The following is a 20,683-nucleotide window of genomic DNA, read 5'->3' as shown; positions in this document are numbered from 1 at the left end:
GAAGACAAGTTTTTAAATGTGATCGCGCAGCCTCAGGAAGATCACCAAATAGCATGGTGGTCCAAATGATGGACTACAGCATCATTCAAAATAAAGGAGCCTGAAGCCCTAAGTCTAGAGACTACAGGTACACAGATACCAATGGAAACCCAGAGCATGAACTTGCTACGTTCTGTCCCTCTCGGATTCCCCCGGGCTCAGCAATGTCTACAGGGACCGCTCCACAAATGGAGACCCCAAATATGTTTGCTCTTACCAAAAACTTTTTAAGAATACCTTCTACATTATTTCATATGGTTCCCCATTTTAGAGTAAAAATCACAAAAAGAAATGAAAATAATGATTATAACTAAGCTTTTCAAAATTGAAAAATCAGTTGAGGTATGTTCTCAAATACGCACAATGCAATTTTTTTTCAAAATACATTTTAAACTTAACTTACTTCTCTTTGAGTTCTGATACTTTCTGGCCAACAGAATTTAGAAGTTCCTCTAGCTTCCTTTTTCGGTCTTCAGTTTTCTTCAAATTTCTAAAACAATTCAATTTTATAAAACTTACTCTATTTTCTATATCAATACCAGCAGAAGTAACACCTTCATATCCCTTCTAAAACCCTACCAAAATGGAACCAAGGGAATAAAAAGAAGATATACATGCACACAGATAAAGAGAACAGAAGAGCAAAGTACTGCAGTGGAATAATTTCAATAATTTTGAAAGGTGGTAACTGACATAACGGAATGCAAAAAGCTAAAAGTTGAGTAGCCACAGGAAGAAAAGTCAGAAAGGAGAATTCCAAATGTTCAGGAATTGTGGACAATAGGTACTTAGAAGACAATAGAGCTAAATATAGAGAATTTTCTACTAGTCGATAAATTAAATACATCAACCTCAGATTCCCTCGCCCACCGAGAAGGGACTATCCTCTTAATACATCCCAGAAAGGCAAACTTATAATCCCCACTCACTCCCTTCCACTCCCATCTAGGCAGAAAGTGTGAAGACTCTTCTAGAGACATGACTTACCTTCTCCCCTCAAAAATTCCCACAGTAGAGAGAGTCAAAGCATAAGCGACTCTTAAAAACTGAGAACAAACTGAGGGTTGATGGGGGGTGGGAGATGGGTATTGAGGAGGGCACCTTTTGGGATGAGCACTGGGTGTTGTATGGAAACCAATTTGACAATAAATTTCATATACTGAAAAAAAAAAATTCCCACAGTATCTGAGAGGTTGTCCTGTTATGACCAGTGCACACCGCTACGTTCTGCTGGGCATCCGTGCTTCGCACAAATCAAACACAGACTGTAAGGTGTCACACCCCAGCACCCCCAGCGTATCTGATTCAGTAAAGTCTGGATAGAGCTCAAAAATGTGCACTTTTAACACGTGTCCAGGTGACACAGACACTGCTAGCTCAGGGATCACACTTTGAGAACTACTAGAATAGAATAAGGCCTTCAAAATTGTGAGACTAAACCATTTCTTGCCCAGTACTATAAAGCCAGTCCAATTATTGACCAGACAGAACAGCGTAACACAGATAATTTTAGACATGCAGGATCTCAAAACAGTTTTCATCCAATACACCCTTTCTAAAGTGCAGGATGTATCCTAGAAAAATGAAGGACGGAACTAAGAAAGACAAGGACCCCTAATAAGACAACACATCAGAAAAGAGATTCAGAGAAACAGCCAGAATCACAGTGAAGAGAGGTCCCACAGATGGGAGCAGCAGCCTGGGGGAAGAACTGGTCCATGTTGGGACAGGAGGACAAAGGCTCTGGAAGGGATAATACTAAGAAAAAATACATACAACACATAGATCCCAAATATGCTTTAGCGTCTGATAAAAAGATTGTGGATAAATATGTGATATTAAACAAAAAAAAACCCCAATCAATTGAAAAAATGAGGAAATTATTAAGAATAATAAAAGATGTACAAGAAAGGAAATAAACACATAAAATATATGTCTCATCTGTGAAAAATATTCATATACACAAAATAACAAATATTTAACATCATTTATTAAACAAAAATCTGTGACAAACTAACACAAAAATGTAATATAATTATACTGAGAAAACTAAGATGTTGAAACTGCTAAAATTCTCTTTGCCCAGAATAAGAATAGATGGTGTCAAAAACTCATTAGTCAAGAACATAACATGGGAATACAAGCTGGTGCAGCCGCTCTGGAAAACAGTATGGAGGTTCCTCAAAAAACGAAAAATAGAACTACCCTATGACCCAGAAATTGCACTAGTAGGCATTTATCCATGGGATACAGGTGTGCTCTTTCGAAGGGGCACATGCACCCCCATGTTTATAGCAGCACTATTGACAATAACCAAAGTATGGAAAGAGCCCAAACGTCCATCTGTGGATGAATGGACAAAGAAGATGTGGTATATGTACATGTATGTGTGTGTGTGTGTGTGTGTATAGTGTGTATATATACACACACACACACACACACGGTGTGTGTATATATATATATATATGGTGTATATATACATATACATATATACACACATGGTGTATATATATATATGGTATATATATATATGGTGTGTACAAGTATATATATATACACACACACATACACACACACATATATACATACAATGAAGTATTACTCGGCAATCAAAAAGAATGAAATCTTGCCATTTGCAACTACATGGATGGAACTGGAGGGTAGTGATGCAAGCAAAATTAGAGAAAGACAAATATTGTAGGACTTCACTCATATGAGGACTTTAAGACACAGAACAGATGAACACAAGGGAAGGGAAGCAAAAATAACATAAAAACAGGGAGGGGGACAAAACATAAGAGACTCTTAAATATGAAGAACAAACTGAGGGTTACTGGAGGGGCTGCGGGAGGGGGGATGGGCCAAATGGGTAAGGGGCATTAAGGAATCTACACCTGAAATCATTGTTGTACTATATTTTAACTAACTTGGATATAAATTAAAAAAATAAATTTAAATCAACAAACAAAACGCTGACTTAGGAACAATAGCCAATTAAAATTTTAAGCCCCAAAGTAAATAGTTAAATTGCCCCCCTACTCAGACAGACTATGCTTTGAAAAATACATATGACACATTTCTTAGAACTTAAAAGAAGAAAAGAAATTCAAAAGCCCTAAATTTCCAAAACCTACTTCCTGTATGTTAATATTACTCCTTCCCCAAACCCAAGCTCTCTGTGGAAGAACCTCTCCCAACAATACACAATGGACAAGGGAAAAAGAGAGTGGGTCCTACCCTCCATCTGCTTCTAATTGTTTTCTTCTGCCCTGTTTAGTATTTAATTTTATATAATTGACCCATGTTATATGTTTTAATGTTGTCAGCTGCCTTTTTAGATGTAAACAAGAAATGAAACATAAATATATCTGAATTAATTAACTCAGCCATTAAAATGATGAAAATAAAGGTCAGACTTATTTCTATTTTGTATTTCACTTACGATTCTAATGCTGCCTGTTCAGTTTCCAAAGGCTGGATCCGTTCCAAGACGTGGGAATACTGGATGTTCGCTTTAACCCACGCGGCCAAAGGAGCCGCCGCAGTACTGGCTCGCTTCGCGTTCTGAAAAACCCATCACGAGTTATCCAGCACCCAGACTTAATTTCAAATAAAAGCAAAGCTAATTCTAGTCTGTCTTATGTAGGCCTTTATTTAATAATTTATCTCCCAAAATAAAGTGTTTGGCTTATAGCTAAAATAACTATAAAGTGTTAATTTCATTAAGGTAATCTAGAATTTTTGCTTCAGAGTTAGTGATTTTGAACCACATAAATCTTTAATATAATGATATTTTAGTGACAAAAGTGTTCCATTAGCCACATTCCTTATTATAAATTATTATGTCTGTCCACAATGATGTTCAAGCATCAATTCTTCCTCCTCTGTACATGGGACACAACTTTATTAGAAAAAGCAATTCGGAAACCATTGCTATTAGTGCCAGAGACAATGCACATGACATTTTGAATAAGAGATCTCAAAAAAATACCAGAATCATGTAACTGAACCTATTCACTGAAAAGAGACACAAGAATCCTAACAGAGATATCTGGTCTTATCTAACAAATACATAGGAAGAAGGAAAAGCAGACCAGGCAAGTTGGAGGTTAAGAAATGACAGACTGAGAAATTACAGCACAAAGATTCAAAAACCACTTATGACAATAAATGTGCACCCCAGACCCAACCTGGATTCCAGTCCACCCATCGGTAAATGCTTCTGACACGTAACATCTACAGCTTTTTTTTTTTTTAACTTTTGGTTTCCAGGCAATATAAATAATCAATAACTTAAAGTTATCACATTTTAACAAGCAGAATATTATACAATATGGAAAAGGAATTGGCGGCATAACTGTTAACAATTACCTTTGAATCAAAAGATCCTTTATTTTTATAAAGAAGTTCTTCAACACTGTGTCTTATCTCCTTTGGAATATTTCGTGCGTCAAAGGTTGCTATGTCGTCTCTCACACCTCTTTTCGCAAGGAAACTAAAATTACAGCATATTACTTAAAGTGAGGCTAAATAACATTTGCTATTTCTGATGAACATACCAATGTCACAAAATGGTACATACAATACGTTCAATCTGTTAGTTATCAAACAACAGGGTACTAGTGTATCCCAGCTTCTAATGCAGTATCTGTCGTTTCTATAGACGACAAGGAAGAGCTCCAGGAAGATCCACCGCAGCCTTTCCTGGGTTCTGTGAACAACTTGGAGCAGTGAAATGAAGGGGTCACAGTCCTTTCATTTTACCCACATCCCTTTCTGAGAACCGCCAGGTACGTGCACGTTCTAGGAGATGTCAGAAAAGTTCCTGACTCTTTTCTAAGAAAGGTATTTTCAGCTGTGCCCTCGACCACATCCCCTTCCCATCTCTAGACAGGAAAGGACTCTACTGTCAACCTCCACGCTACCGCAGACCACGCATCGGAACGAAGCCCATCATGCTGCTGCAACGTAAGCTCCGGAGCTATCTGGCTGCATATTTAGTTATCACACAGCCTCTTCTCTTCCAGCTCACATCTGTACTGTTCCGGGGCTCCCGCCTCCTGTTTCTGTTCTCTGACCCTAACAATAGTGGCTGTATTTTCTTCGTCAGTGAATCACAGTAAACACAATGCTCTGCAATGTGTGAGGACCAAAGAAGTATATTTACTGAGATGTTCTTCAAGATTTCCAGGCATTCCTTTCTCCTCTTTGGACACTTAAAATAATCCCTTATTATGGGTAAAAACATAGATGTTGTATGGTTTTATAAAGTATCTTGAAATATGATGGCAAAGGGTATACCAGGTAATTAATGAAACAGTGTGAAAAGCAACAAAAGAAATATTTAAAAATACGAAGGATGGGGCGCCTGGGTGGTTCAGTCAGTGAAGCGTCCAACTTTGGCTCAGATCATGGTCTCACGGTTTCTGAGTTCAAACCCCGTGTTGGGCTCTGTGCTGACAGCTCGGAGCCTGGAACCTCCTTCGTATTCTGTGTCTCCCTCTCTCTCTGCCCCTCACATTCTCATGCTCTCTCTCAATAATAAATAAACATTAAAAACATAAATAAGTAAAAATACGAAGGATGGGTGCCTGGCTGGCTCAGTCAGTACAGCATGTGACTCTGGATCATGGGGTTGTGGGTTCAAGCCCTACACTGGGTGTAGAGATTCCTTACAAATAAAATCTTTAAAACTAAATGAATACATACATACATAAAAATGTGAATGTGTACTTCATAGGGGAAATAATAACATTCTTCACAAATTCAAAAACTTACCTTTTCATGCTCACCCAAGATGTATCAAAGATCCCCATCAGCCTTAAAACACCCTCAAGAATGTCTCTGATGACGTCAGGTGGCATGCGCAGTGAGCGAATTTCTGAAAGAGATTCTGGCTTGATGTTTCCAACTGCTAGTTTAGCTTCATTGACTAGAGGCTAAAAAGACAAAGGGCTTTATTACTTTCAAAAATATGTATATAAAAATCATTACCTCTTTACAAATTACTGAATATTTGGGGTGCCTGGGTGGCGCAGTCGGTTAAGCGTCCGACTTCAGCCAGGTCACGATCTCGCGGTCCGTGAGTTCGAGCCCCGCGTCAGGCTCTGGGCTGATGGCTCAGAGCCTGGAGCCTGTTTCCCATTCTGTGTCTCCCTCTCTCTCTGCCCCTCCCCCGTTCATGCTCTGTCTCTCTCTGTCCCAAAAATAAATAAACGTTGGAAAAAAAAAAAAATTAAAAAAAAAAACAAAAAACAAATTACTGAATATTTGTCATTTTATTAAAAATAACTTTGTTTCCGATTCTGTGTCTCCCTCTCTCTCTGCCCCTCGCCCGTTCATGCTCTGTCTCTCTCTGTCCCAAAAATAAACGTTGAAAAAAAAAAATTAAAAATAACTGTATGGGGCGCCTGGGTGGCTCAGCCGGTTAAGCATCTGACTTGGGCTGAGGTCATGATCTCAGGGTTCCTGAGTTTGAGCTTAGCATCCAGCTCTGTGCTGACAGTTCAGAGCTTAGAGCCTGCGTCGGATTCTGGGTCTCCCTCTCTCTCTGCCACCTCTCCCCCACTTGCACTCTGTCTCTCTCTCTCAAAAATAAATGTTAAAATTTTTTTTAGTAACTCTAGTTACTAATATCCTTTCTCTTCAAATATCAAAATGCTTTAAAACACGCAAAATACAAAATCTTTAAGTTCTTACCACCATAACTACAATAGTCTAATTTAGAAAATTCAATTTGTTTTGAGACAATTTGCTATTTTTTCCTTGAAAATTTTATTTAAATTTTAGTTAACATGCAGTACACTATTGGTTTAAGAAGTAGAATTCAGTGATTCATCACTTACACACGATACTCAGTGCCCATCATCAGGTGTCCTCCTTAGTGCCCATCTCCCACCCACTCCATCAACCCTGTTTGTTCTCCATCATTAAGAGCCTCCTGTGGTTTGTTTCCCTGTCTGTCCCCCTCCCCTCCCATACTTTTTTTTTTTTTTTTAATTTTTTTTTTTCAACGTTTATTTATTTTTGGGACAGAGAGAGACAGAGCATGAACGGGGGAGGGGCAGAGAGAGAGGGAGACACAGAATCGGAAACAGGCTCCAGGCTCTGAGCCATCAGCCCAGAGCCTGACGCGGGGCTCGAACTCCCGGACCGCGAGATCGTGACCTGGCTGAAGTCGGACGCCCAACCGACTGCGCCACCCAGGCGCCCCGCCCATACTTTTTTTTAATGTTTATTTATTTTTGACAGAGAGAGAGAGAGAGAGAGAGAGAGACGGAGCATGAGCGGGGGAGGGGCAGAGAGAGAGGGAGACACAGAATCTGAAACAGGCTCCAGGCTCTGAGTTTGTCAGCATAGAGCCCGACGCGGGGCTCGAACTCACAGACCACGAGATCATGACCTGAGCCGAAGTCGGATGCTCAACCGAATGAGCCACCCAGGCGCCCCATCCCCTCCCATACTTTGATCTGTTTTGTTCCTTACATTCCTCATACTGGGAAGTCATATGGTATTTGTCTTTCTCTTATTTCACTTAGCATAATCCACTCTAGCTCCAACCACATTACTGCAAATGGACAATTTGCCATTTTCAAGAGGCTCCTTATATTCTAAGACAAGCTGGCTAACCTAGTGAGGAACCAAAAAAAAAAAAAAAAGAGCCTAAGACTTTGACTTGATTTCCCTACAATGCATTTTTCTTCTCAGACAACATGGCTTGTGAAAAACAAAGATGGTTTTTGATGATTATTGGTTCATTCACTGACTTTACCTGGTGGACCCTCCATCTTGCTTCTCTTCTACAAATAATACCTTGATTGAAAGCCACACTTGGTAATATTGTTAGAAAATAAGTCAACAAGTAATGTTTGAACTCCTAGACACCACTGGTAGTCAAAAATGGCTCTTACCATTTTTCGGGGGTTTTTTTTTTTTTCATGTTTATTTTTATTTTTGACAGAGAGAGCATGAGCAAGAGCAGGGAAGGAGGAGGGTCAGAGAGTAAGAATCCCAAGCAGGCTCTGCACTGACAGCACAGAGTCGGACATGGGGCTCGAACCCAAGAACCGTGAGATCATGACTTGAGCCAAAATCAGACACTCAACTGATGGAGCCACCCAGGTGCCCCACGAAATTTCCTTTGTAGCTTACCTGTACTTCTTTTAACTCATCATCAATTTTGTTTTTTCTTTCTTCAATTTTAACAACTTCTTCTGCTATCTTGTGCTTCAGTCTTTCAAGTTCTGTCTTTTGCTCACTAGCATCCTATAGAAGTATTTATAAGGCATTCCAATTAATTTTAATGCACTCAATATTTAAAAGCATAGTATCAAAATAAGTTACTTTAAAATAACATCTTCTATTAAATACTTTTGTCATGTTAATTGACATAAGAGTTTCTAAAATGCCTGGGAAACCAAACATATAATTTACTGTATATGTACCATCAGGAGGTTTCTCTGCTTTATTTTAGTTTTTTCTGAATAGCAAAGCAACAAATGCTATTTATATAAAAATCAACTCAGAAATGCATAATGTATAAAATTATCATAATACACATTTAACACTGGCAATAAATAACCCAGAGAAGTTAGTACTATCGTGTTCATTTCATAAACTAAAAATAAATTCTTCTATAATTCTAACAGTAAAGACTAACTCTTAGGGACTAATTACATTATATTGCAAGTTTGTGTTTCTACACTTTTAGACAAAAATTAATTGAAATCATGACAATAATACGATGGCAAATAATCAACAAAAATTACTACAGATTCAAAAAACACTAAGTCATGAACTCTTTGTTCCTGAAAGCAAATATCAAGGGTCCCACCTACATGAAAATGCTATGAATCGTTGTGAATGTCCATATTTGGTTTATCTGTACTAACTGAAAATCCAAAGAGGAAATCCGTCAAGAAACCTTTCACAAGTGCTCACCTCAGTGGTTCTCAACTCGATTACAATCACAAGGAATGTCCTGTGTTCTATTGCCAAATATATTGAAATAGTCTGGATGCAACTGAGGCACAGAACTGTTTAAAGACTTGTCAGGTGGCTCCAATCCGTGGCCCAAACGGAGACTCGCTGAGTAGTGGACCCTTGCTTCCCCCTGCCCTTCCCGGGAGGCACTTTCCACACCAGCTCAGGTGGAACTGTCCCCGGGCCACAAGCCTTCCCACCTGCACATCTCCCCCTCGCTGCTCAGGAGGAAGTCGTTTTCTCCACCTCCACATAAGAGCCGCCAAAGGCCCGGCTCATGTGTTTCTTGTTTTATTAGCCTACTCTACCAACTGGAGGTTCTCCCTATTCTGAGATTTTATAGCATTTATTTCTTGTTTTTCTTATGTCACAAACCTAGAGCTGCAAGCTTTGGAAATTACACAGTTGGATACTTAAGCTGTCTGTCCACACTATACCTTTTTATAACAGAAAATGTCAGCTATTCATAATTAAGAACAATTACCAACTTACGAGATGCACAGTGATTCTTCCTAGTCTCTGCTAGGCAATACAATTAGCCACAGTCTTAGGAAAACCTCTTCAAGGAAGGGCCCAGACAGAGAAAGGGCATGGCGGCCAGCATACCCGTCTCCAGCCCACTAGTGTGAGACCACACAAGCACACAGGGCTGACTATGCCCCTCTAGTAAACACACAGTTACCAACACTATCATCCTCTACAGAGCTTTCACTTTTTTCATATTCCAAATTACTCTTTAAAGGTAAGTATTTGACAGATTTTTTTAAACAATAAATATAGCTGGCTGCTTTACAAAAAATATCCGTATTAATTTGGTTCCAAAATACCCTGAGGAAAAAAACATGCTAAAGTTTTATAATATGAAAATTACATTTGATTTTCCTATTACATTACTCACCAGGTCAGGTACTCAATAACATTATCTTGGAATCATTGAATGTGTCCATAACCATCATGTTTCTGGAAATGTTACTGCCTTTGAGAATGACCACATGCATCAAAGATGGTCTTAACTGGACCACTCGGGACCTTCCAGACAACCCTCCCATGAAGCTCACACCCCCACAGTCCATCCAACCCTCAGATCGCCAGTGAGGATGAGCACACTTCAGAAGAAATCTTCTTTATCATGCTACTGGAAGTCAAAAGAAAGCTGGAGTAGCAATACTTCTATCAGACAAACTGGACTTTAAAGGCTGGAACAAGAGATGAAGAAGGGCATTGTATAATAATTACGAGGTCTATCCATCAGGAAGAGCTAACAATTATAAATGTCTATGCGCCAAATATGGGAGCCCCCAAACTATATAAAACAATTAATCACAAACATGAGCAACCTTATTGATGAGAATGTGGTAATTGCAGGGGACTTTAATACTCCAGTGACAACGATAGATCATCTAGACACAGGACCAATAAAGAAGCAAGGGCCCTGAATGATACATTGGATCAGATGGACTTGACAGATATATTTAGAACTCTGCACACCAAAGCAACAGAATATACTTTCTTCTCGAGTGCACATGGAACATTCACCAAGATAGATCACATACTGGGTCACAAAACAGCCTTCATAAGTATAAGAGAATTGAGATCATACCATGCACACTTTCAGACCACAATGCCATGAAACTTGAAATCAACCACAGGGAAAAGTCTGGAAAACCTCCAAAAGCATGGAGGTTAAAGAACACCCTACTAAAGAATGAATGGGTCAACCAGGCAGTTAGAGAAGAAATTTAAAAATATATGGAAACAAATGAAAATGAAAATACAACAATCTAAACGCTTTGGGATGCAGCGTAGGCAGTTCTGAGAGGAGAATACATGGCAATTCAGGCCTATCTCAACAAGAAAAATCCCAAACACAAAATCTAACAGCACACCTAAAGGAAATAGAAGCAGAACAGCAAAGACACCCCAAACCCAGCAGAGAGAATAGAAATAATAAAGATCAGAGCAGAAATAAACAATATAGAATCTAAAAAAACTGGAGAGCAGATCAATGAAACCAAGAGTTGGTTTTTTGAAAAAATAAACAAAATTGATAAACCCCAACCAGGCTTCTCAAAAAGAAAAGGGAGATGACCCAAAGAGATAAAATCATGAATGAAAATGGAATTATTACAACCAATCCCTCAGAGATACAAACAATTATCAGGGAATACTATGGAAAATTATATGCCAACAAACTGGACAACCTGGAAGAAATGGACAAATTCCTAAGCACCCACACACTTCCAAAACTCAAACAGGAAGAAATAGAAAACTTGAATAGACCCATAACCAGCAAAGAAATGGAATCAGTTATCAAAAATCTCCCAATAAATAAGAGTCCAGGACCAGATGGCTTCCCTGGGGAATTCTACCAGACATTTAAAGCAGAGATAATACCTATCCTTCTCAAGCTGTTCCAAAACCTAGAAAGGGAAGGGAAACTCCCAGACTCATTCTATGAAGCCAGCATTACTTTGATTCCCAAACCAGACAGAGACCCAGCAAAAAAAGAGAACTATAGGCCAATAACCCTGGTGAATATGGATGAAAAAATTCTCAATAAGATACTAGCAAATCGTATTCAACAGCATATAAAAACAATTATTCACCATGATCAAGTGGGATTCATTCCTGGCCTGCAGGGCTGGTTCAATATTCACAAATCAATCAATATGATACATCACATTAATAAAACAAAAGATAAGAACCATATGATCCTGTCAATCGATGCAGAAAAAGCATTTGACTATATTCAGCATCCTTTCTTAATAAAAACCCCCAAGAAAGTTCAGGATAGAAGGAACACACTTAAACATCATAAAAGCCATTTATGAAAAGCCCACAACTAATATCATGCTCAATGGGGAAAAACTGAGAGCTTCCCCTTGAGATCAAGAACATGACAGGGATGTCCACTCTCACTGCTGTTGTTTAACACAGTGTTGGAAGTTCTAGCATCAGCACTCAGACAACAAAAGGAAATCAAAGGCTTCAAAATTGGCAAGGTTGAAGTCAAGCTTTCAGTTTTTGCAGATGACATGATATTATACACGGAAAACCCGATAGAATCCACCAAAAGTCTGCTAGAACTGATACATGAATTCAGAAAAGTCGCAGGATACAAAATCAATGTACAGAAATCAGTTGCACTCTTATGCACTAATAATGAAGCAACAGAAAGACAAAGAAAAGGATCTCATTCAGAATTGCACCAAGAATCATAAAATACCTAGGAATAAACCTAACCACAGATGTAAAAGATCTGTATGCTGAAAACTATAGAAAGCTTATGAAGGAAATTGAAGAAGATACAAAGAAGTGGAAAAACATTCCACGCTCATGGATTGGAAGAATAAATATTGTTAAAATGTCAATACTACGCAAATCAATCTACACATTCAATGCAATCCCAATCAAAATTGCACCAGCATTCTTCTCGAAGCTAGAACAAGCAATCCTAAAATTTGTATGGAACCACAAAAGACCCCAAATAGCCAAAGTAATTTTGAAGAAGACAACCAAAGTGGGAGGCATCACAATCCCAGACTCTAGCCTCTACTACAAAGCTGTCATCATCAAGACAGCATGGTATTGGCACAAAAACAACCACATAGACCAATGGAATAGAATAGAGACTCCAGAACTGGACCCACAAAAAGATGGCCAACTCATCTTTGACAAAGCAGGAAAGAACATCCAATGGAAAAAAGACAGTCTCTTTAACAAATGGTGCTGGGAGAAATGGAAAGCAACATGCAGAAGAATGAAACTAGACCACTTTCTTACACCATTCACCAAAATAAACTCAAAATGGATGAAGGACCTGAATGTGAGACAGGAAACCATCAAAACCCGAGAAGAGAAAGCAGGAAAAAAAACCTCTCTGACCTCAGCTGTAGCAATCTCTTACTCGACACATCCCCAAAGGCAAGGGAATTAAAAGCAGAAACGAACTATTGGACCTCATGAAGATAAAAAGCTTCTGCACAGCAAAGGAAACAATCAACTAAAAGGCAACCAACGGAATGGGAAAAGATATTTGCAAATGACATATTGGACAAAGGGCTAGTATCCAAAATCTATAAAGAACTCACCAAACTCCACACCCAAAAAACAAATAACCCAGTGAAGAAATGGGCAAAAGACATGAATAGACATTTCTCTAAAGAAGACATCCAGATGGCCAACAGGCACATGAAAAGATGCTCAAAGTCACTCCTCATCAGCGAAATACAAATCAAAACCACACTGAGATACCACCTCACGCCAGTCAGAGTGGCCTAAGATGAACAAATTAGGAGACTACAGATGCTGGAGAGGATGTGGAGAAACAGGAACCATCTTTCACTGTTGGTGGGAATGCAAACTGGTGCAGCCACTCTGGAAAACAGTGTGGAAGTTCCTCAAAAAATTAAAAAGAGATCTACCCTATGACCCAGAAAGAGCACTGCTAGGAATTTACCCAAGGGATCCAGGAGTGCTGATGCATAGGGGCACTTGTACCCCAATGTTTACAGCAGCACTTTCAACAACAGCCAAATTACGGAAAGAGCCTAAATGTCCATCAACTGATGAATGGATAAAGAAGTTGTGGTTTATATATACAATGGAATACTACAGGGCAAGGAGAAAGAATGAAATGTGGCCTTTTGTAGCAACATGGATGGAACTGGAGAGTGTTCTGCTAAGTGAAATAAGTCATAGAAAGACAGATACCATATGTTTTTACTCTTATGTGAATCCTGAGAAACTTAACAGAAGGCCATCGGGGAGGGGAAGGAAAAAAAAGTTACAGAGAGGGAAGGAGGCAAACCATAAGAGACTCTTAAAAACTGAGAATAAACTGAGGATTAATGGGGGTGGGAGGGAGGGAAAAGTGGGTGATGGGCATTGAGGAGGGCACCTGTTGGGATGAGCACTGTGTGCTACATGGAAATCAATTTGACAATAAATTTCATATAAAAAAAAAAGAAGAAGAAATCTTCTTTTGGGGTGCCTGCATGGCTCAGTCATTTACGTGTCTGGTTCTTGATTTCACCTCAGGTCATGATCCCAGGGTCATGGGCTGGAGTCCTGCATAGGATCCACACTATCAGAGTGGAACCTGCTTGGGATTCTCTCTCCCTCTCTCTCCCAAAATAAATAAACAGTAAAAAAAAAAAAAAAAAAAAAAAAAGAGAGAGAGAGAGAGAGAAGAAGAAAGCTTTTTTGTGAGTAAGTATAAAAGAGTCAAGTAGAAGAAAAGCAGTAAGAAAAGATATTTGGGAAACATAAGGTCGCATCAAGTATCCTATGAGAGCTAAGTGGAGGCAACTCAACAATGACACAAACCAACAAGAAAGGACACTGCCACAAGCAGACATTCAGAAGCTGAAAAAAAAAATCTAATAATATTGTCACAGAAATGAAAAACTAATAGGAAAATTAGAAAATGAAGAATTTTAAAGGAAGTGAGCAAAAAGAGAAGAAAAAAGGTGAGAAAAGAAGAAAATTAGCGAACAAGGCAGGAAGTCCAAAGTGCAAGTAATGGGGATTCTAGAAAGTGAAGACAGAGACAGGGAGGTACAGAAGCACCATCAGAATAATTTAAGGACACTTCCCAGAACTGGAGGACAGAAGCGTTCTGGTGCAAAGAATCCACATTGTGTCCAACACAGTGAACGAAAATAAACCTAAATCAAGGCAGATCATGTCACTTTCAGAACAATGAAAACACAAATCTAAAAAACCTCAAGAGAGGAAAAAAGAAAAAGATCACTGCAAAAGGATCAGAACTTAACCTAACTTTGAGAACTTCAGTCACAAGAGAAGTTGGAAGGAAATGGAGTAACACTTTTCAATGTCTAAAAACAAAGGGATTACATTTTCTTCCTGACCAGTGATGTTGAGCATCCCTTCATGCGTTTACTGGCCCTTCTTCTTTCACACAGGGTACCTTCAAATATTTTGGCCATCTGTAAATTAGATGTTTTGTTTTATTATTATTGTGTACATCATGGTTTCCGTCTATTTTGGATACAAGTGATTTATCAGATTTATGTTTTGTAAATAATTTCTCCCAGTCTGTGATTTGCCTCTTAATTTTCTTCAGAGCTTTTTTCACAGAGCCTACGTTTTTAATTTTGATAAGTCCAATTTATCAAATTTTTTCTTGTTCTATTTTAGTATCACATCTAAAAAATCTTTGTCTCACCCAATATCGTCAACATTTTCTCCTGTTTTCCTCAAAAGTTTTATAATTTTTGGTATACATTTAGATCTACGATCCATACTGAGTTAATTTTTATACAAGTTTAAGGTAAAGATCTGTTTTTTGTTCTCTACCTGGATATCCAAATATCATTTAAAAAACCAATCTTTTCACCATTTAACTGGTATTTTGTATAAAATCGATCAACTATGTACACATTCATCTACTTCTGATCTCCATAATGCTCGAGTAACCCTGTAGGGGTCATTACACCCATGTCATGCTTCCTTGACCACCACAGCTCAGTAGTAAGTCTTTAAATCATAAGTCCTCCAACTTTATTATTTTGTGAGTTTTTGTGCTATTTACTTTTATTGAAATTTATACATTAGTCTAGTGACTATTGAAGTTAATTTAAAGAGACATTAGACTTGCAGTAAGGTTAATAGTCACCAACATGAAGATGGACAAACATACATGAGACCTAATCAAGGAGGTAAACAAACAATTCAGTGATTCATTAAAGGTAAGGATTGAGGGGCACCTGGGTGGCTTAGTTGGTTAAGTGTCTGATTTCAGCTCAGGTCATGATCTCGCAGTTTGTGAGTTGGACCCCCATGTCGGGCTCTGTGCTGACAGCTCAGAGCCTGGAGCCTGTTTTGGATTCTGTGTCTCCCTCTCTCTCTCTGCCCCTCCTCCATATGCACTGTGTGTGTGTCTCTCTCTCAAAAATAAATAAACATTAAAAAAAAAAAGGTAGGAATTGAGAGAACAGAAGTCCAATATAATTTTTCTGTTCTGTCTTGAATAATTAGCTATAATGTCAATAACACAAAAAATTACAGAGGTTGGCAAGGATGCAGAGAAAGGGGAACCCTCTTGCACTGTTGGTGGGAATGCAAACTGGTGTGGCCACTCTGGAAAACAGTATGGAGTTGCCTCAAAAAATTAAAAATAGAACTACCTACGTCCCAGCAATTGCGTTAGTAGGTTTTTACCCAAAGAACACAAAAATACCAACTCAAAGGGACACGTGCACCCCAATGTTTCTAGCAGCACTATCAACAATAACCAAAGTATGGAGACAGCCTAAGTGTCCATCACCTGACAAATGGATAAAAAAGACGTGGTTTATATATACAATGGAATACTATTCAGCCATAATACTCATGAGACTTCTAAGAAGACACGTTTACTAAAATACTGCATATTTTAGTCTGAGGCCAGGATGAGGGAGTAGGGCTGAAGGATAAAAAGGATAAATTTGGTGGCAGTCAGTACAGAGTCGGCAGGAAAGAGGCCAAGACAAGAACACCCTGAGAGGGCGTGCAGACACAACCTACAACCTGGGCAAAGAAGACTTTCAAAGAAATCTCCTCTGAAAGGTTCAACCATCAACAAAGGTTCAGTGAAGACAATGGCAGAAAGGTGACACCATCAAAACATAATCATGAAAGTATAAATGAAATGAATAAAGACTTATTTCTTAAATCCTGAAAATATTAAAGGCAGGAGGAAAAAACCCTTGAAGCCTGAGGAGATAATTTTAAGAAAAATAAAGACAGGGGCACCTGGGTGGCGCAGTCGGTTAAGCGTCCGACTTCAGCCAGGTCACGATCTCGCGGTCCGTGAGTTCGAGCCCCGCGTCAGGCTCTGGGCTGATGGCTCAGAGCCTGGAGCCTGTTTCCGATTCTGTGTCTCCCTCTCTCTCTGCCCCTCCCCCCGTTCATGCTCTGTCTGTCTCTGTCCCAAAAATAAATAAACGTTGAAAAAAAAAGAAAAAGAAAGACATACAACAGAGGGTAAACAAAATTGTTTACAGACACACCTACGCCAACCTAAAATGTTTATATTTGCATATTTATAGGGTTTAGATAAATTAGTATATGGTGAATTGAGAAAAATATAGTTATGATTTAAAATTTTTGTTTTTTTTAACATTTATTTATTTTTGAGACAGAGAGAGACAGAGCATGAATGGGGGAGGGTCAGAGAGAGGGAGACACAGAATCTGAAACAGGCTCCAGGCTCTGAGCTGTCAGCACAGAGCCCGACACAGGGCTCGAACTCACGGACCGTGAGATCATGACCTGAGCTGAAGTCGGCTGCTTAACTGACGGAGCCACCCAGGCGCCCCTAGTTATGATTTTAAAATAACATGGGAAACTTCCACACTCTTTCCAAAAAGCTCAGTGTTTAATACCATCAGTGTGACTCAGCAGACAAGAAGTATTTTTTATATCCACATTAGTAGAAATGTAATTTCTCCCAGTACTGATCAAGTGGAAATGGTCTCCCTACCGCCAGCATCTCTACGCCCCAGAAACATCACCTGCATCGACACAGTGATCTCCTGAAGGGCGGCGTCTGCTTCGTCTTGCTTCGTCTTTAATAACACACTTTGCTCGCCAGCTTTTCTGTTCAGCTCATCCACAAGAGCTTTAGCTTCATTCAGTTTAGACACACCAGCCTGCATCAGTAAGATATGGACTGGCAGATGATCAATAAAGTATAGACTGGCAGACGATCGATAAAATATGGACTGACAGACGATTGATAAACTGGACTGGTAGACAATCAATAAAATATGGACTGGTAGACGATCGATAAAATATGGACTGGTAGACGATCGATAAAATATGGACTGGTAGCATTAAAAACAGGTATTACATACACACACAGTAAATAAAACCTGTAAGAAACCATCAAGAAAAAATGTGTGTACACATCAAACACTTGCAAGTGAACTTGGGTTTTTCCTTACTGCCAGTTATGACTTATTCAACCATACACCCAGTAAGATGTAGTAAAACACTCCACAGAGGCATTAAAACACACACACACACACACACACACACACACACACACACACACACGGATTTTATAGTGTCACAGTAAACGTGAACAGATCGACACATATTTGGCAGCTTGAAGACCAGGATTTTTACCCACTGCGTTCTGACAGAGGAAAGAGAGCAAGGAAAAAGTCCGTAAACCTTCTCCATTGTTCAGTCTCACTGAGTAAAAGGACTCAAGGACTAGTCTTCTTATCCTGGACATCATTTGGTTCTGTCTGTCCAGTAGCTACCTTTTTATAAGAGGCTGCCTCACATAGGGTTCTGGTGGGCTCTGAATCAAAATACCTTACCTATTCCTTGGGGAGGACATTTGACCCTGGGCTAGCCATTATGTTACCCCATCCCACTGCCCATGAATAATGAAGGAATGGACATGAAAAAAATGCCCCATTGCCCATGAATAATGAAGGAATGGACATGAAAAAAATGCCCGCTCTCCTATAATATGAGTTAGGTTTTTGTCACCTAACAAATGAGAAGATTTGGGGAGATAGTAACAGCAAAAAGGAAAAATCAACAATATTTATTGAGCACCCAACACAGAGGACGGCATCAGGCTGGCTCTCTGCATATATATTTTATTGAATACACTCACATACAACTGACCCAATTAAGTTGCAGGTCAATGAGTTTAAGTAATTTACCCACAGCACCAAAGAGAACTAAATCAGTACAACGACCTTTATAGTTAGTGGCTTGCTACGAATGAAAGTGTATCATTACAGAGACAGACAAAGATAACTTTTTGTCAATTGGGAGGGATCCTAGTTTATTACACTAACAGAGACTCTATGACTTTGGAAAGGAAATGCTCTCAGACAACTTCCAAGGCTGGCATTTTAATGTCACATTTAAGTTGAAGCTCTGTAATTACAGAACGAAAACTGTTCATAATATACTAAGTGACAGAGATAAAAAGTATTATTTTAGGAGGTGTAATTTTAATTTTAAAGGTTATTATAAAGCTTACTCTCCATGTTTTAAGACGCATTGCTGAATTTCTAAAAATGCTTTCACATTAAAGAAATTTTTCAAGATCACCAGAAACTATCAAAAGCACATAAATGCCACCCAGTGAAGAAAAGGAATAATTACTGAATCAAAAAAATTACAAAACCCTTCCTATACCTAGTGAAAACCACAGGTAGATGAGACTGTTTTAAGGCCTGTAATACCTGTAATATAGTGTGGTAGTTATTTATACTAAATATATGCCGCAACCAAGGACTGTGATATAATCCTTATACCCTGTGTCTAGACGAAATGATTGATTAAAATATTGTACCTGCAAATGACTTTGTCTTTTTAATAATTCCTTTTTCTTGCTGCTACTAATGGCAGAATACACACGTAAGAAGGTCATGTATCGGCTTGGTGTAGCACCATATGGTTTACAAGATTCATGGATTAATAAAAATGATTTTAGAAAATCGGGATCAACTGGAAAGAAAAAACAAACATGACTTAATATACATACGATCCATGACGAATTAGCGAGAACAACGTGAACTGTACTTATCACACACACATATCTCCACCTCCGCCACTGTAAGTGGCAGACATCGTCTGTCTTCAAGGTACACACACATTCCTACGTATCTATTCACTATTCAAGCTCCCATTCTCCTTACAGATTTGAATTACTTAGGATCAGTGGTCTCTGCCCTTCCACTGTTATATATTTCCTCTGAACACTTTTATTGCTGCAAGAAAGATAAATCTGCTGTCATAACATAAATTAGTTAGAACTACATGACATGTAATCCAGAAGAAAGCACAATAAAAAGCTGCTTCAACGGAAAAGAAGGATCAAACCAAGTAACATGTATCCACTGTCATCTGACGCAGGGACCAGCAGGATCTCAGCAGCCAGAAAACGGAGAATAAGGCCCCACTAGATCCAGCACGCCGTTCACTCAACACGCCATCTTCCTGTCACCGTCTCCATCCACTTCCTTCCGTGTTCCATGCGTCAGTCCAGAAAGTCCACTTCGAAGCAACGTTGAAGCCAGAACCCCTGCCTGGCACACCACAGCCATGGTGGAACCAACCCCCCCCCCCCACCCAGGGCATGGCCTGGCGCCCCGGGTCCACTCCTTCCTCTCAGGTGACCTCAGCAGTCCCTCCACAGGTCCTCCCCACACCGACGTATTTTCCAGTAACTGAAGAAAGGCATGGACCCAGAAACTTCTGTTTCCGAAACAAGACTCTGGTTATGTCTCCGCTAAAATCTCTCCATCACCCCGCATCACCCACAAGTTGGAAGCAAAATTTCTCAGCCCCTCCTCCTCTTCCAGCTAATACCCACATGTCCATGCTCCAGCCAGTGGGCGGCGTACAGATCCAGCCAAGTGCCTGTTCTATGCCTGCACGCAACTCACTCTTACCAGACCCGACCGCCCCAAGTGCCTGTGTGCCAGGGCCCATCTGCTGTAACGTCTGCCAGTAAGAGGCCTCACCCTCAAGGGCACTTCCCATAAACTCCTACCATCATTTGTCTCGCTACGGCAGAGTTTATTTTTATAACAGAACATAATTCTTGCTACTTTTCACTCCACCATAAGCTCCTAAGTCATCTCTAGTATCCAGCCCAGTACCTAACGTGAACTGAGTTCAG

General features: G+C 39.4%; 1 protein-coding gene across 9 annotated transcripts in view; it reads right to left on the bottom strand.

Moving 5' to 3' along the window:
• The window catches only part of DYNC2H1 (dynein cytoplasmic 2 heavy chain 1), a 347,574-nt gene that overhangs the window by 224,144 nt on the left and 102,747 nt on the right, over nucleotides 1–20,683 (bottom strand). For all 9 annotated transcript variants that reach the window (XM_043579193.1, XM_043579184.1, XM_043579187.1 and 6 more), the window contains exons 54-60: nucleotides 19,352–19,506; nucleotides 17,541–17,678; nucleotides 8,191–8,304; nucleotides 5,818–5,978; nucleotides 4,411–4,534; nucleotides 3,482–3,603; nucleotides 443–529 (exon numbers count right to left, since the gene is read on the bottom strand). In XM_043579193.1, coding sequence (XP_043435128.1) covers nucleotides 443–529; nucleotides 3,482–3,603; nucleotides 4,411–4,534; nucleotides 5,818–5,978; nucleotides 8,191–8,304; nucleotides 17,541–17,678; nucleotides 19,352–19,506 — 901 coding nt within the window. The remainder of the gene's footprint in view (nucleotides 1–442; nucleotides 530–3,481; nucleotides 3,604–4,410; nucleotides 4,535–5,817; nucleotides 5,979–8,190; nucleotides 8,305–17,540; nucleotides 17,679–19,351; nucleotides 19,507–20,683) is intronic.

The sequence above is a fragment of the Prionailurus bengalensis genome, chromosome D1, assembly GCF_016509475.1.
Source record: "Prionailurus bengalensis isolate Pbe53 chromosome D1, Fcat_Pben_1.1_paternal_pri, whole genome shotgun sequence".
NCBI classification, from domain to species: Eukaryota; Metazoa; Chordata; class Mammalia; order Carnivora; family Felidae; genus Prionailurus; species Prionailurus bengalensis.
The sequence above is the reverse complement of the archived record's forward strand: the minus strand, read 5'-3'. Positions and strand labels throughout refer to the sequence as shown.